The 16,761-nt window shown below is 42.6% G+C and overlaps 1 protein-coding gene across 16 annotated transcripts in view; it reads left to right on the forward strand.

The window, feature by feature from the left end:
• Positions 1–16,761, forward strand: part of WWC1 (WW and C2 domain containing 1) — a 175,539-nt gene that overhangs the window by 83,180 nt on the left and 75,598 nt on the right. For 12 of the 16 annotated variants that reach the window (XM_015141371.3, XM_015141372.3, XM_015141373.3 and 9 more), the window contains one exon: positions 7,630–7,833. In XM_015141371.3, the coding sequence (XP_014996857.1) occupies positions 7,630–7,833 (204 nt within the window). Of the gene's footprint in view, positions 1–7,175; positions 7,280–7,629; positions 7,834–16,761 lie in introns of all 16 variants that reach the window. The other 4 variants (XM_077937427.1, XM_077937429.1, XM_077937430.1 and 1 more) reach the window with 1 other exon arrangement.

The raw sequence follows: 16,761 nt of genomic DNA on the forward strand, positions 1-16,761 counted from the left end.
CTAGATGTTCTCACTTATAAGTGGGAGGTAAACAATGGGTACTTATGGACATAAAAGATGGCAGCAATAGACAGCAGGGACTACTAGAGAGGGTAGGGAGATGGGAGCAAAAGTTGAAAAACTACCTATTGGGTACTATACACAGTACCTGGGTGACCAGTTCAATCATACCCCAAACCTCAGCATCATGCAATACATCCATGTAACAAACATGTACATGTACCCCCGAATCTAAAATTTAAAAGTTAAATTTTTTGAAAAAGTAAAAAATAAAACATATAATGGAAGTACCGTAATGTCCCTGTTGCCAACCTTTTGGTTTATTTTCATTTATTAGTTACTTCAAATAGCACTCAGGGAAGATTCTTTGTGTATGTTACTTTGTTTGTGATAATTTCCTGAAAATTCATTTCCAAGTATAGGATTTTTAAGTCAAAGTTATAAATACTTTGGGAGCTTTTAGTATACTTTCCTAGATTGGTGAATATTTCCAAAAGATTATATCAGCCTGTATTGCCACAAGCCATGAGGGTACTGTTTTCCTCAGACCTTCATCAGTATGGGGCAATCATCATTTCTTTTGACTTTTGATACATTTATCATAGGTTTAAACTCTTACTTCATTATTTCGAATTTACACTCCTTTGCATAGTAACAATGTTGAATATTCTCCAGATGTTTGTAAGAGAATTGCTTTTGTTGTTGCTAAGGCCCTTGGAAAATGCAGTATTGTTAGCGGTGTGGGTGTGTATGCAGTGTGGAGAAAACAGGTGTGTGGCAAGTGTAGGAAGGGGTGGGTGTATGGAGAGCTCATGAGTGTACTGCTATGTGTGCTGTATGGAGAATGTGTATGGAGTGTGTTTGTAGGGAGAGATTTAGAGCATGGAGCAGAAGAAAGTGGAGAAGTGATTCTCAATGATGCCTGCACTAAAGTAGATACAAGTTTGGGAAGTAGCTGCTTTTGGAAAGAGGGATGTGAGGGAGATGTTTTATGTGGGAAATTTTATGGTGCACTGAATTATTAAGCTGTATCTATGTATACTTTTAATTAAAACAAGAACTAAAACGTAGTGGCCAAGGTGATCTCAAAGGGCCTGCCAGTTATAAAGTTACCTATTTTGGTAAGATGGACTTGAGGAAGGGTAGTGTCAGCAGAAGGGGCTGGGCTGTGGGAGGACCCCCTCAGGGTGTGACAGTTCAGAACTAACAGCATTAACACAACTCTTCTCTTTTTTTTTTGAGACGGAGTTTCACTCTTGTCACCCAGGCTGGAGTACAATGACGCGATCTTGGCTCACTGCAACCTCTGCCTCCTAGGTTCGAGTGATTCTCCTGCCTCAGCCTCCTAAGTAGCTGGGATTACAGGCACGCGCCACCACGCCCAGCTAATTTTTGTATTTTTAGTAGAGACAGGGTTTCGCCATGTTGGTCAGGCTGGTCTTGAACTCCTGACCTCAAGTGATCCACTTGCCTCGGTCTCCCAAAGTACTGGCATTACAGGCGTGAGCCACTGCACCCAGCCAATACAGCTCTTTAGAACCAGGTAAAGAACTTTTAAAAGGCCCAATGCCCTTGAAGGATTAATCTTTTTTCAGCAATTGCTGGTACAACTGGTATCCACATGGAAAAAAAATACGCCTCCACTTCTACCTTGCCTCACACCATGTGTAAAATTAAACTCAAAATGGACCATAGACCTAAACATAAAAGCTAAAACTATAAAACATCTAGAAGAAAGCATAGGAGAAAATCTGCAAGATTTGATTATAGGCAAAGATTTTTTGGGGACAAGTCATAAAAAGCATTAACCAGAAAAGAAAAATTGATGAATTTTGTTTCATCAAATTAAAACCTTTATTCCTCAAAAGATGTTATTAAGAAACTGAAAAGACAAGCCACAGATAAGGAGACAATATTGCAATACATATATCTAACAAAGAACCCATATTCCAAGTATGTAAAGAAGTCCTACAACTTAACAGTAAGAAGCAGCTGGCACAGTTGCTCATGCCTGTAATCCCAGCACTTCAGGGTGCTGAAGTAGAGGGTCATTGAGCCCAGGAGTTCAAGACCAGCCATAGCAAAACATAAGGCAGCACAGGGCAACATAGTGAGACCTCATCTCTACAAAAATAAAAATGCAAAATCAGCTGGGGCATGGTGGTGCATGCCTGTAGTCCCAGCTACTTGGGAGGTTGAGGCTGGAGGATCACTTCAGCCCAGGAGTTCAAGACCAGCCTGGACAGCATAGTGAGACCTCCGTCTCAAAGAATAAAAAATAAAACTCCAATGAGGTATCATTACATACCCACTATAATGACTAAAATGAGGAAAAAATAACAATACCAACTGCTAGCAAGGATGTGGAAGAACTAGAATTCGGATACACTGCTGGTGAGAATGTAAAATGGTACAACCAGTTTGGAAAAGTTTGCCGATTTCTTATGAAATTCGACATATACTTGCCAAGTGTAACCCAGCAATTCTACCCCTGGTATTTTTGCCCAAGAGAAATGAAAACATGCCCACACAAAGACTTAGAGTATTAGTCATAATAATCCCTAACTGGAAGCAAACTAACAATTTATCACAAAGTCCATGTGATATATTCATACAATAGAATATTATTCAGCAATAACAAGAAATGTACAACAGATCCAGCAATAGGGATGAGTCTCAAAAACTTTCTGCTTAGTGAAAGAACCAAGGCCCTAAGAGCAAATACTGTGTGAGTCCATGCATAGGAAGTTCTAAACAGGTAAACTGGGAGAGGGGGTGGGTAGAGGAGATTGCCTGGGAGCATCCAAGGGATCATTGGGGTAAAGGAAATATTCTTAGAAATGTAACAAATTGTTGCCCACTTCACACTGTAGATAATTCAGTGGCAATCTCTCGGGTGATTCCAGTGTGCAGTCAGTTTGAGAACCAGTTCTGGTGTGAGTTTGTGCATTGTTTTTGTCTATTTGTGCACCCATCTATTCTTGTTGGTTTACAAAAGAGACCATGAGTCACCAAAAATGGTCGCCAAGCCATCTGGTTTGGCCAGACCTTCAGGTAAGGGTCTCACATACCTTTATAATTTTACAGAGCGGGACTGAGGTCTAAGGCCAAAGGGAGGGTGCCCCTTCCAGATGAAATCCAGAACACTATGGGAGGATCCACCTAGGTGTCGCTTAGGGGACTTGACACGGGCCCAGCATTTCAACCAGCACCTGGGCAGGTGATTCCACCCGGAGCCCGTGTCACACCTGCTGGCCTCAGTGACCAATCGGCCCGTGTGTTTGTCATCTCTTAGACACTGGTTCTCACCTTGGGTGGCACATTGGAATTATTTGGGGAGCTTTGTAAATCATCGTTGTTTTATTCTCACTCCCAGAGACTGGAATTTGATTGGTCCAGAGTAGGATCGAGATTTTTCAAAATTTCTCCCGGGTGATTGTAACGTTCAGCCAGGGACTCTCAGCTATATCTGCACCAGTGTCACCCAGAGAAGCTTTAAAAACTCTCAATACCTGAGCCCCACTCCTGGAAATTCTAATTTAAGTGTTCTGGGGCGGGAGGGGTAGGGTTCTTTTTTTTTTTTTTAAGCTTCTCTGCTAATTCTAACATGCAGCAAAGACCCAGAATCACTGGATGAGGCACTGACTTTAAAAAAAAAAAAAACAATTTCACTGAGAATGTGGCGGGAGAGACACTCTTGGGTGCTGTCTTTGAGAACAGATATTACCTACCTTTGGAAGGTAATTTGGTAATATCTATTAAAATTGTAAATGTGTGTACCCTCTCATCTAGTGGTTTCTCTTTAAGAAACCTATCCCACAGAATTAATAGCACAAGTTCATAGACACATGTTTTTAAGAACCCTTACTGCAGCATTGAATGTAGTAGCAAAAGGACTGAAAACAATTCAGATATTTCCCATTGAGGTCTGGTTAAATAAACCCAAATACCATAGCATGGAACGCTATACAGCTGTTTAAAAGATGGTGCATCTACAGGCAAAAATGATCATGCTATATCATTTGGAGACAAAAACAAGTCACAGACCAGTATGTTTGGCATGGTCCATGTTGCATTAAAGTAACCCTTGTTTATATAGGCACGTATGTATAAAGAAAAATTCATATATAATCAGAAGGCAGTATCTGCGTGAGACTCAGCAACAGTTACCTCTGGGCAATGGGATTGGGGAGATGGAAACTTTTCTTTTTTTTGAGACGGAGTCTCGCTCTGTCTCCCAGGCTGGAGTGTAGTGGCGCGATCTCGGCTCACTGCAAACTCTGCCTCCCGGATTCACGCCATTCTCCGGCCTCAGCCTCCTGAGTAGCTGGGACTACATGTGCCCGCCACCAAGCCTGGCTTATTCTTTGTATTTTTAGTAGAGACGGGGTTTCACCGTGTTATCCAGGATGGTCTCAATCTCCTGACCTCATGTTCCCCCCGCCTCAGCCTCCAAAAGTGCTGGGATTGCAGGTGGGAGCCACCGCGCCCGGCCAAAACTCTCTTATTTCACAAACTTGTCATGGTGGAATTGTGCGATTTTTCTTTTTTGTATTCTTCATTATTTTTCAGTGAAAAATCAGATCTTTTAAAAGTTGCAAACTTTAAGAAACGTTGTCAACCTGCTCAAGACAGGCTGAGCTGCTTTTTTCTGTGACCTGTACCAGCTGGAGGTGTAGGGCAGATCCCTCAGGGGGACCCACAGGTCCTGAACGCCATGGGAATCCACAGCTGCTGATGGGAGATGGGAACCCACAGCAGCTGTTCTGTAGCCCAGTTTTACAAATTCCACCTCCCCCTTGTTTTTTTGTTTTATCTTTGTATTATTTTTGCAGTCGTTCCTGCCTCTCATTTGGTTTGAAGGGATGGAAAGCTTTCCTCATGAGGGGCAGTTTTTTGTAGCCACTGTCAGCAGTCTTCAGACCTCACTTTTTTTCTCAGAAAAAGGAGGAGAAGCTTGAAGAATTGCTATTCACAGACGATTCATAAATTGGTCCTAGACTGGGCACAGTGCCTCATGCCTGTAATCCCAGCACGTTGGGAGGCCAAGGCAGGTGGTCACCTGAGGTCAGGAGTTCAAGACTAGCCTGGTTAACATGGTGAAACCCTGTCTCTACTAAAAATACAAAAATTAGCTGGGCGTAGTGGCGGGTGCCTGTAATCCCAGCTACTCAAGAGGCTGAGGCAGGGAGAATTACTAGAACCCAGGAGGCAGAGTTTGCAGTGAGCCGAGATCGTGCCACTGCACCCCAGCCTGGGAGACAGAGCAAGACTCCATCTCAAAAAAAAAAAAAAAAGAAAAAGAAAACAACAACAACAAAAACTGGTTCTAGGCAATCATTTGGGTTTTACTTTCTCTTTTTTTTTTTTTTTTTTGAGACGGAGTCTTGCTCTGTCACCCAGGCTGGAGTGCAGTGGCCGGATCTCAGCTCACTGCAAGCTCCGCCTCCCAGGTTTACGTCATTCTCCTGCCTCAGCCTCCCGAGTAGCTGGGACTACAGGCGCCCGCCACCTCGCCCGGCTAGTTTTTTTGTATATTTTTTAGTAGAGACGGGGTTTCACCGTGTTAGCTGGGATGGTCTCTCGATCTCCTGACCTCGTGATCCGCCCGTCTCGGCCTCCCAAAGTGCTGGGATTACAGGCTTGAGCCACCGCGCCCGGCCGGGTTTTACTTTCTCTATCATTTGTTTCCTTTACCTGGCACAAGTGCTTTCGTTTCCTGTTTCCTGGGAAGTCGTGACGCAGGGTTCATTACCCCTTTAACAGATACAAAACTAGATTCAGAGAGGTTAAACAGCCTTTCTGTTGTAACAAAGCGATTATTGGCAGGAATGAGAACTTGGCTCTGCTGCTTCTTTGATCTTTCTTCCACTGGAGATGCTCATTGGACCTGTTTAGGTGGAATGAGAGCTAAAGGGCCTAGATTGGGAGGCATAAACTCCAGCATTCCCAGGGCTAGGCATATGACATAAGTGAATGAAGCAGACCAGGTTTTGACAGATGGAGTGCTGGAATTTCTGGCCAGTTGTGAACCCAAGGTGGCCAGAACTTCTGAATGATCAAGAAAAGCCATAAAACGGGATTTAAATGAATATATCTCTCTATTTTTTACATACCAGTAACCAATTCAGAAGCAACATGTATCTGGTGGCTGGATTCACCACATTGTCCTGATTGTACAATTTCTGGTTTGTTGATCACTCCTAACACCACCCAACAACTGGGGGTGACTGAGGAGTTAATAGTCCATGGGCATTGATTCTTTGACGTTATTTTAACCTCTTCCATAGCTAGTCAGCTGCTTTTTTTTTCCATATCATTATTGTGTATGTTTTTTGTACACATAATTTTGTAAAAAGTAAAATATCCTAAAATATTCTGCCACCTAGTTGGCTATTGATATTTTCCTATTTTCTCATCTTTTTGAGAATGTGCATGTTGATTTTGATAGATACAATTATTTATTCAGTTTTATGACCTGCATATTATAAGCACCTTTCCATTTTATTAATTTTTCTTCAAAGGCATTATCTTTATAATAGTGCATTCTGTGAATATAGCATACATATTTGAACACTTGTTTCCTACGTGACTTTGAGCAAGTTACTTATTGAACACTTGTTTCCTATGTGTCTTTGAGCAAGTTACTTAACCTATGTCTCAGTTTTCTCATTGGTATAATGGGGATAGTAATAGAATCTATAAGGTTAGTGTAAGGATTTAAGAAGTAAACGTATGTAAAGTACTTAGAATAGCACTTACCGTAGAATGAATGACATGTGCTTGCTATTTCATAATATATTATTATTATCATGATTTTGTACAAATATATGTTTGACTGAATTTAAATTACTTTTTATAATGAATTACTGTAGGGATAATTATTGGTCAAAGCGTATTAACATTTTAAGGCTCTTAATTTGCGTAGTCAGATAGTCTTCTAGTAAGGCTATTCTAATTTACATTTCCAGCTGGCTGTGGGGTACCTATTTCTCCATATTCTCTGAAACATTGGTTATTTTTCTTTCCTTTAGTCTTCACCAAGGGATATTACCTTGAACCTCTCTGTCTAGATTAGTACTCCAGCCGGATCCTTATTCAGGCTGTTCTCAGAGATTGACATTGGGTTTGGAAATTGATCCTGGTTTATTCTTTTTTTTTTTTTTTTGAGACAGAGTCTCGCTGGAGTACAGTGGCACAATTTCAGCTTGCTGCAACCTCCCCGTCCCGGGTTCAAGCAATTCTTCTGCCTCAGCCTCCTGAGTAGCTGGGATTACAGGTGCCTGCCACCATACTGGCTACTTTTTGTATTTTTAGTAGAGACGGGGTTTTACCATGTTGACCAGGCTGGTTTCAAGCTCCTTGACCTCAAGCGATCCACCTGCCTCAGCCTCCCAAAGTGCTGGGATTACAGGCATGAGCCACCGCACCCAGCCCCCCTGGCTTATTATTTGTTTGACTACTCCAAACGGAGAATCACTGTCATTTAGTAAATGAGTTTGCCCCACTTACATTTATTGTGATTTGTCTATGTATTTTACTTTTTGTTTTCTGTTAGTGGATTCCACAGGCTACCAGCCCAACAGATATTTGTGAGATGCTGACCTAGAATCTCTGGGTCTGTTCCAGAAACCACTCAGATTGAGGATCCTCGAGTACAATGGCGGCGGGAACAGGAACATATGCTGAAGGATTACCTGGTGGTGGCCCAGGAGGCTCTGAGTGCTCAAAAAGAGATCTACCAGGTGAAGCAGCAGCGCCTGGAGCTTGCACAGCAGGAGTACCAGCAGCTGCATGCCGTCTGGGAGCACAAGCTGGGCTCCCAGGTCAGCTGTGAGTACCTCCCACTACCACCACCCCCACCAACACCAACAGAGAATGGCCACACTGAGTTCTGCCAGTATTGCTTCTCAAGTCTGCCCATTTTTCTTCACCTCTACTCTTTGTCCAAACCACCATCTTGTCTACTGCTCTTCCTGCTCCTACCTGTGCCTTGCAGTGATTCATTTGCCATTTGCATTTCATTTTATTTCATTTGTAATCATCTCAGAATGCCAATCGGGTTACATATCTCCTTGTTTAAAAACTTTCAGGGACTAGGGGAATTGGGAGTGGGGAATTCTTAGTTAACAAGTACAGAGTTTCAGTTTGGGAAGAAGAAAAATTTCTTAGAGGTGGATGGTAGTACGTTCACAACAGTGTAAATGTACTTAATGCTACTGAACAGTACACTTAATTAATGGCTAAAATGGTAAATTTTATGTTGCATGTATTTACCACAATTTCAAAACAATCAAATGCCCTTCAGTGGCTTCCCATCACTCTTTCCATGGCCTACACAGCCCTCTGTGGTTAGTCCCCTGCCAGCCACTCCTGCCTCATCTCATGCCCTCCTCACTAGGCTCCAGATGCACTGAGTCCCCAGCCCCCCATTCTGCTTCCCTACCCCCCCCCCACCCTGCAATTTTCCACCTCAGTCCCTTAGTATTTGCCGGTCCCCTTCCTAGAATGCTTTGTCACCCATCCATTTGCAAGGCTAAATCCTTCTCAGTCTTCAAGTCTCATCCTTCAGGTCATCACCTCTGAGAGGCCTGCCCTGACAACTCTATCAGAAGCCTCTCTTCCGCAACTCTAGTCTCAGCCATGGCTATCTATTTCCTTCATAGCACATGTCACAATACATCTGCTTGTATGTTATCAATATTTCCTCCACCAGAACATAAATTTGGTAAGGGCGGGGCTCCTATCCTATTCCTGGTACCCAAAGGAGGAGAGCAAGCACACCAAAATCCCCTTGTTCTTTTTTTTTTCCTTTTTTCTTTTCTTTTTTTTGAGGTGGACCCTCTCTCTGTCACCTGAGCTGGAGTGCAGTGGCGCAGTCTTGGCTCACTGTAACCTCCGCCTCCCAGGTTCCAGCAATTCTCCTGTCTCAGCCTTTCAAGTAGCTAATTTTTGTATTTTTATTAGAGACAGAATTTCCCCATGTTGACCAGGCTGGCCTCGAACTCCTGACCTCAGGTGATCCACTTGCCTCAGCCTCCCAAAGTGCTGGGATTACAGGCATAAGCCATCATGCCAAGTCTCACTATTTCTAATAACCAAATTGTTCCTATATTTATTCAGTCTCTGTTTCATGCTAGGCACTCTGCTATAGTCTGAATATGCTATTTCTATTAATTCTCATAACAGTTCTATGAGCAAGAACAATTAATGTCACCTTTTAACAGATTAGGAAACTGAGACTTAGGATCAACAGTGTGCCCAGGGTCTTACAGCTGGTGAGAGATAGTGATAACTTGCAAATCCATTCTGTTGTCCCCACAGTATTTTCAGTGTGGGCCAGGCCAGGGGGACTAGTGTCAGGGCTTGGTGTCAGGGTGGCCATGGCTGGGTTGGGCCATTGAACTCTCCTCCAGCCTGAAGCCCTCACTTTGAGAAGTTCTGTCTGCTACCAAGACAGGGCAAACTCTGCCAGGGTACTTACTGTCCCAGCCCTGCCTTTTTCCTTAGCAGCTCAGGAAAACCACCGGAATCTCAGCGATTATAGAAAAGAACTCTATTACATTCATTAGCTATTCTGTGTCAAGTAATGTTCTGGAGACTCTTAGGAAGGTTTTAGCACTTAATCTGTCTTAGTCAACTCGAGCTGCCATAACAAAATACCATAGATAGGGTGACTTAAACGATAGACATTTATCTTCTTACAGTTCTGGAGCCTGGACGTCTGAGATTCGGGTACCAGCATGGTCAGGTTCTGGCGAGGGTTCTCTTCCTGGCTTGCGGACAACTGCCTTCTCTAGTGCCTCTTTCTATAAGGGCAGTAATCCCATCATGAGAACCCTACCCTCAAGACCTCATTTAAGCCTGACTATTTCCCCAAAGCCTCATCTTCAAATACTATCACTTGGGGGATTAGGACATCAATGTATTGTATTTATTTGGGGGAGACACAATTCAGTTCATACCATTATGTTAAAACAGTCCTGGAAGGGAGATGTTATTGTCCCTGTTGAACCTCAGGTTTAAAGGAGCAAAGTGATTTCTCTGTCTCTCTCTAAAGTCCCACAGTTTGAAAAAGTGTTAGGTGTATATAAAAACAAATAAAAACAAACCTTTGTATTTTGGGGGATAAGATATTTACATGGATTCATAATTACATGTCAGGTAATGAGAATTACCCCACAGATCACTCACTAATTTCAGAAGGATGTACTTTTACTTTGGAGAGATGTGCAGCCACCACTTTGCATAGTGGTAAAATTAGCATGACCAGTAATGAGACCAGGTGATATCAATGCCTTCTGATGTGATGCAATAAAGACATCATGGAGGATCCCTCACAAGAATATTTAATATGAATCTAATCAAGAGCACAGCCAGACAAATCCATAATATGGATTATTCTATAAGACAATTAGACTAGGTTTTTTTTTTTAAGTCTAGAGAGGCGTATCACCAAATGAAATGTTTGTACCTTGAATTAGAGCGTGAAGTGGGGGAAAAGCAGCCCTAAAAGACATTCTCAGACAATTGGAGACTTTCCTGAGTTGTGATAATGGAGTTATGAATATGTAGGAGAATGTCTACATAGATTTTATGAAGATGCATGTGGCAGCATATCTGCAGTTTATTCCAAAAAAAAGTCCAAGAAAAAAAGGAAAGGAAAGGAAAAAGGAAAAACTCATCCGGGCATGGTGGCTCACACCTATAATCCCAGCAATTTGGGAGGCTGAGGTGGTGGATCAACTGAGGTCAGGAGTTTGAGACCAGCCTAGCCAACACGGTAAAACCTTCTATCTTCCGAAAATACAAAAATCAGCCAAGCATGGTGGCAGCTACTGTAGTCCCAGCTACTTGGGAGGCTGAGGCAGGAGAATTGCCTGAACCTGGGAGGCGGATGTTGCAGTGAACCAAGATTGCACCACTGTACTCCAGCCTGGGGGACAGAGTGATACTCCATCTCAAATAAATAAATAAATAAATAAATAAATAAATAATCGTCAATGACACATTGATGGCTTTGAATATGGTCCAGATTTTCGTCTTTTGCCACCATTTCTAATCATGATTAATGGAGGGCTTACTGTGAACCACCCTAATGAGAGGAAGAAAGAACTGGGGTGAGAAGAGGTATGGCAAGAAGAAGCTTGGGAAAATATTAAAAATTCGTGGCTCTAAGAGAAGGATATATTGAGATTCATTATATTATTCTTTCAAATTGTCTATAGATAAAACGTTTCCAGAATTAAAAACCAGAGTTGGGTACTATGAGAATGAAACATTCACATGAGAAGCACTGTAGTAGGAGGCCAGGCACGGTGGCTCATGCCTGTAATCCCAGCACTTTGGGAGGCTGAGGCAGGCAGATCATGAGATCAGGAGATTGAGACCATCCCAACCAACATGGTGAAACCCCGTCTCTACTAAAAATACAAAAATTAGTTGGGCGTGGTGGCTCACACCTGTAGTCCCAGCTACTCGGGAGGTTGAGGCAGGAGAATCGCTTGCTTGAACCCAGGAGACGGAGGTTGCAGTGAGCTGAGACAGCACCACTGCACTCCAGCCTGGGACAGAGTGAGACTCCTTCCCTAAAAAAAAAAAAAAAAAAAAAAAGCACTGTAGTGGGAGGTGGCAGCTGGACTCTGACGTCAGATAGCCTGGGTGTTCTCTAGGGGAGCGTATTCCCTCTTTAAGTCTCAGAATCTTTATGTTTAACTATTGAATTTTTTTTTTAGTTAATTTTTAAATTCTTGGCACCCAACATGGGGCCTGAATCTATGACCCTAAGATTAAGAGCCTCATTCTCTACTGACTAAGCCAGTCAGGCAGAAATGTTAATAGTACCTTCATCTCATGGGACCATGTCAGAGTTTCCTAACCTCAGCACCATTAACATTGCGGTCTGAGTAACTTCTTTATGAGGGCTGTGTATTATAGAGTGTTTAGCAGCATCCTTGTTCTATACCCACTAGATGCCAGTAGCACCCCCACCCAAGTTGTGATAACAAAAAGTGTCTCTAGATTTTGTCATAAGTCATAGGGGATAAAACTGCCCAAACCACTGGTCTAGGTAAGACACTTGGTACTGTTTCCTTAGAACATATTAATGGCTCAATAAATAGTCCTATTGATAGGAAACACATAATATTTTGAGACTATGAACTCTGGAACCAGACTTTTTTGTTCAAATCAAGGATATGCAAATTACTAATTGTTGTAACCTTGCACAAGTTATGCCACTTCTCTGCCTCAGTTTTCTTCATCTATAAAATCAGTCTAATCTTAGGATAATCTTCACGGGCGTGTTATGGGGCCTAAATTAGTTAACAAATGTAAAGTCCTTGGAATAGTATTTTTCATATTCTTAACCTCTCAGTAAATTATTATTATTAATTCGTTAGCATTGTAAATGAAAAAGAGGGTTTTTTTTTTAACAGATCTCTGGAACCAATAAGAATAAATCCATGATCAAAGGTAGGAAGTAAACAATGCAGTTCCTCATCCTTGTCATATGACTTCCAGACACTCCCAAGAGCTCCACTGGCCTCAGAGGCATCACCACCATTTTCAGTGTTAAATATCTTCCATCTGAAAGGACTGGGGTCATTTCAGGCAACTGGATCTGAGATTCAAACCACACAGAAACTGGGATTCCCCCAGCCCAAGCATCCCAGTTAAACCAGGTGTGACCCAAGCCTCATCATGACTCTTGTCTTCAAGTTTTACAAGCCAGGTTTGCCTTCCTAGTCAAGCTCTTGGCATGACAGATAGATGAAGTCACATACCTGTTCTCTAACTCAGATGGCTTGCCAGGGCTTGTGAGGGTTTTGCCACCTGGGCTTGGCTGCTCTGGGTCCCAGACACAGATGGGGCCCTGCCTTGGGGATGGAGACTTTGCTGTCGACTCTCTGGTGTAATCTCCAGCTCCATGGGGAAGAAGAGAACTAACATTTAATATGCACCTGTTGTATGCCTGGAGGACAATACGTTAGGCACTCTAAGTAACCTCCCTCCTGAATCACACACACAGTCCTCTAAGACAGTGTTGTTCCCATTCTGCAGACAAGGGAACTGAGGCCTCCAAAGAGAAAGTGGCTTCCCCAAAGGCACACTGGTAAAGAGTGGCAAGGTAGCCTTTGTAACCAGATATATCTGACCTCAAAATCAATTTTCTTAATTTAACCCATGTCAGTCAGTCAAATACTAAGGTTCTTCAGCTACACTTGCTTCTTCCACCCTCTAAAAGGTGAGAACTCAGGAGAACTGGGTTCTTTGGGACCTTATCGTATTTTCCCCTCCCTAGGCCTTGATTTGCCATTTGGAAAATAAATCACTGGGGGCCTTCCAGTTAAAAATGCCAGTTGAAGCCAGGCATGGTGGCATACACGTGTAGTTCCAGTTACTCAGGAGGCTCAAGTGGGAGGATTGCTTGAGCCCAGGATTCCAGTCCAGGCAACATCGTAAGATCTCATCTCTAAAAACTAAAAAATGCCAGTTGAACCACTCACTTGATTTTACTCACTGCAAAACTAGGAGAATATCAGATAAAATATATTTTTTAAGGCATACGTATATATAAGATTAGGGAAAATTGGAGAAGGAGCAGCAATAAAATTTGGAGGCTGGACAGCAGACAGACAGGTGGCAACCTATGTAGCAGACCTGAGAAAAGAGAAAATGGGCTGATAGTGAGGAAGGCTCACAACACTGTTCTATAAAGCACTTGCAAAAACCGTGGATGTTGGTGGCAGCAGCTATTTCTGCAAGTAAGACTGAAGGGAGGAGGGTCTCAAAGAGGATTGAGTAAAAATTGTTTCTGAGACAATTAGACCATGAGATCTTTTCCTTAAACTGATACAGTCAGGCAACCACCATCTTCAGTCTGGCAAATGACTGGAAGTTTATTTTTTGGAGAGGGTAAAATAGAGTTTCTGGACTCCAGGACACAAGGCAAATTCAGAGCCAGAGTGTACTATCCTGAAAGCACAGTGAGTAAGTGAAGGGTATTGAGACCTTAGCCCTCATATACCACTTGGTGCCCAGAATGGTGCCAGGTCATTACCCTCTAGAGTGGACAGTGGAGAACTCTACTGGAAATCTGACGAGGGAAGAGCTTTAGAGAAAAGCTGGAAAGACACTGACATTGAGGATTCCTGGAGGAAACCAAATCATGTCCAGCCAAATCATGTGCTGTGGCCAGGCGCTCATGCCTGTAATACCAGCATTTTGAGAGACCGAGATGGGGGGATCACTTGAAGTCAAAAGTTTAAGACCAGCCTGGGCAACATAGTAAGACCGCATCTCTACCAAAAATTTAAAGAAGAAAATTATCCAAGTGTGGTGGCAGGCACCTGTAGGTCCAGCTGTTCAGTAGGCTGAGGCAGGAGGATTCCCTGAGCCCGGGAGTTCAAGGTTACAGTGAGCTATGATTGTGCCACTGCACTTCAGCCTGGGCAACAGACACCCTGTCTCTTAAATAATAAAATAAATCTTAAAAATAGAAAACAAATCATGTGCTATGCAATCACAGTCCACAAACCCCGCTCCAGTCAGCATTTTGGGCTCCCATCCTTAAATGTGATCAGATAACCAAGATTCCAGATATCCGAGGAAAGCCTCTAACAGAGAAAATAGAGACTCAAACCAACATGTGGTGAAGAGGGGGCTTGGAGGAAACAAGGAGTATACATGAAGAAGAGAACATTAAGAGAAGCTATGTGGTCAGGAAACAAGAGCACGGTACTACATTGTTTAAAAAGGAAACTTCAGAGAATAAAAAAGAGCTCTTGGAAATTAAAATATGAGAGTAGACATGAAAACTCCAAAGGAAGACTGGAAAATAAAACTGAGGAAACCTAAAAATCAGAGCAAAAATACAAGATTGAAAATAAGAGGGAAAAAAAATAGACTACAAGGACAGGAAATCTACTATCTGAGGAAAACATGTTCCAGATAGAACAGAGGAAACAGACGAGAAAAGCATTGCTGAAATAATTCAGAAACATTTCCCAAAACTGAAGGAGGAGAATTTTTAGACTGAAAGGGTTCACTGAGTGTCCAACACAGTGGATGAAAGTCGGCTCACACCAAGATATCTCATTGTGGAACTTCAAACACTGGGATAATTCAAGATCCTAAAAGGTTTCAGAGAGAAATAAATCGGGTCACACAGAAATGATCAGGACTCAGAATAGCTCCAGACTTCTCACTAATAGCGATGGAAACCTAAAAGACCATGGCGCAATGCCTTCAGGTTTTAAGGAAAATTATTTCTGACCTAGAATTCTATATCCAGCAAAACTACCTTTAATCAAGTGTAGGGCCGAATAAGCCTATTTTCAGACATGTGAGATTTCAGAAAGTTCGTTTCCTTCATGGTTTCTTTCTCAGGAAGCTACTGGAGATGATGTTCTACCAAAATGAGGGGGTAGACCAAGAAAAGGAAGACGTGGTATACAGAGAGGTGAGGAGACACGCAGAGGAACACAAAGGGGGATCTCAGGAAGCCAGCCAAGCACAGAGAGCAGCTCGCTCACACTGAAGCAGGGCAGAAGCCCTGGCAGGACAGATCCCAAAATAGAAAACTCACCAGATTCACACTGGTCTGGACTTTAGGAGATGAGATTTAGGTAACCGGCAGAATGTGAGGTTGAATTAGTCATAAGTTTGTAGAAACTAAGCAGATGTAAAAATGACAATAATTAACTCAAGGGGAAAAAAAAGTGCTGAAAAGTAAAAGTAAGCAAAGTCAGCTAGCTGATTCCACCCTGAATAGTGTTTGCAGAGTAAAAATAATGCAAACACTGAAGATCGCTTTCATCAAGCGTATACTATTGCTTTTAGGATGATGGGGAGATGGGAGAGGTGCATGTGTGTGCTGTAGGGGGTGGGGAAAGAAGGGAGGCTAAGTCCCCATCCTCCTGAGAGGTAAGTAAGTAAGTAATGCCGAAAACAGAAAAGATCAAGGAGCAGTAATGCATGCATATTATTAGACACATAGAGGTAGCCACCCAAGAAATTGAAAATGATTTTCTTTTAGGGTGTGAGTTATGGGGATAGGGGTTGTGGAATGCTCTTTTTTATAGCAAACCTTGTCCTATGTTGGACTGTTCATATGAACTGTGTTTATATATAACTTTAAGAGAAACTAAAAATTAAGAACTATTAAACATTGGGACAAGACAGTATTTTAAGTCCTGTTGGATATAAAGTTCTTGTAGTAGGACCAGGCGCGGTGGCTCATGCCTGTAATCCTAGAACTTGGGGGGCCGAGGCGGGTGGATTACTTGAGGTCAGGAGTTTGAGACCAGCCTGGTCAACATGGTGAAACGCTGTCTCTACTAAAAATACTAAAGTTAGCTGGGCGTAGTGCTGGGCATCTGTAATCCCAGCTACTCGGGAAGCTGAGGCAGAAGAATAGCTTGAACCTGGGAGGCAGATGTGGCAGCGAGCCGAGTTCACGCCACTGCATTCCGGCCTGGGCAACAGAGGGAGACTCCATCTCAATTAAAAAAAAAAAAAAAGTTCTCAAAATAGAGGATAGTGAAGGGATGCAGACACAAAGGAGAGGCTACTGACTTTTTTTCTTGATTGGAGTGCTGATTGCTTGAGCGTGTTTCTTTTGTGAAAATTCCTCAAGCTGTACATACATGATGTGTGCACTTCTATGTATGTATTTTTTACCTCAACCAAACATTTACTTACAAAATGATAAGTAACAGGCTACATCTCGTGTCAGCGGCTTTAGGTACAAATTGTGCA

The sequence above is a fragment of the Macaca mulatta genome, chromosome 6, assembly GCF_049350105.2.
Source record: "Macaca mulatta isolate MMU2019108-1 chromosome 6, T2T-MMU8v2.0, whole genome shotgun sequence".
Lineage (NCBI taxonomy): Eukaryota > Metazoa > Chordata > Mammalia > Primates > Cercopithecidae > Macaca > Macaca mulatta.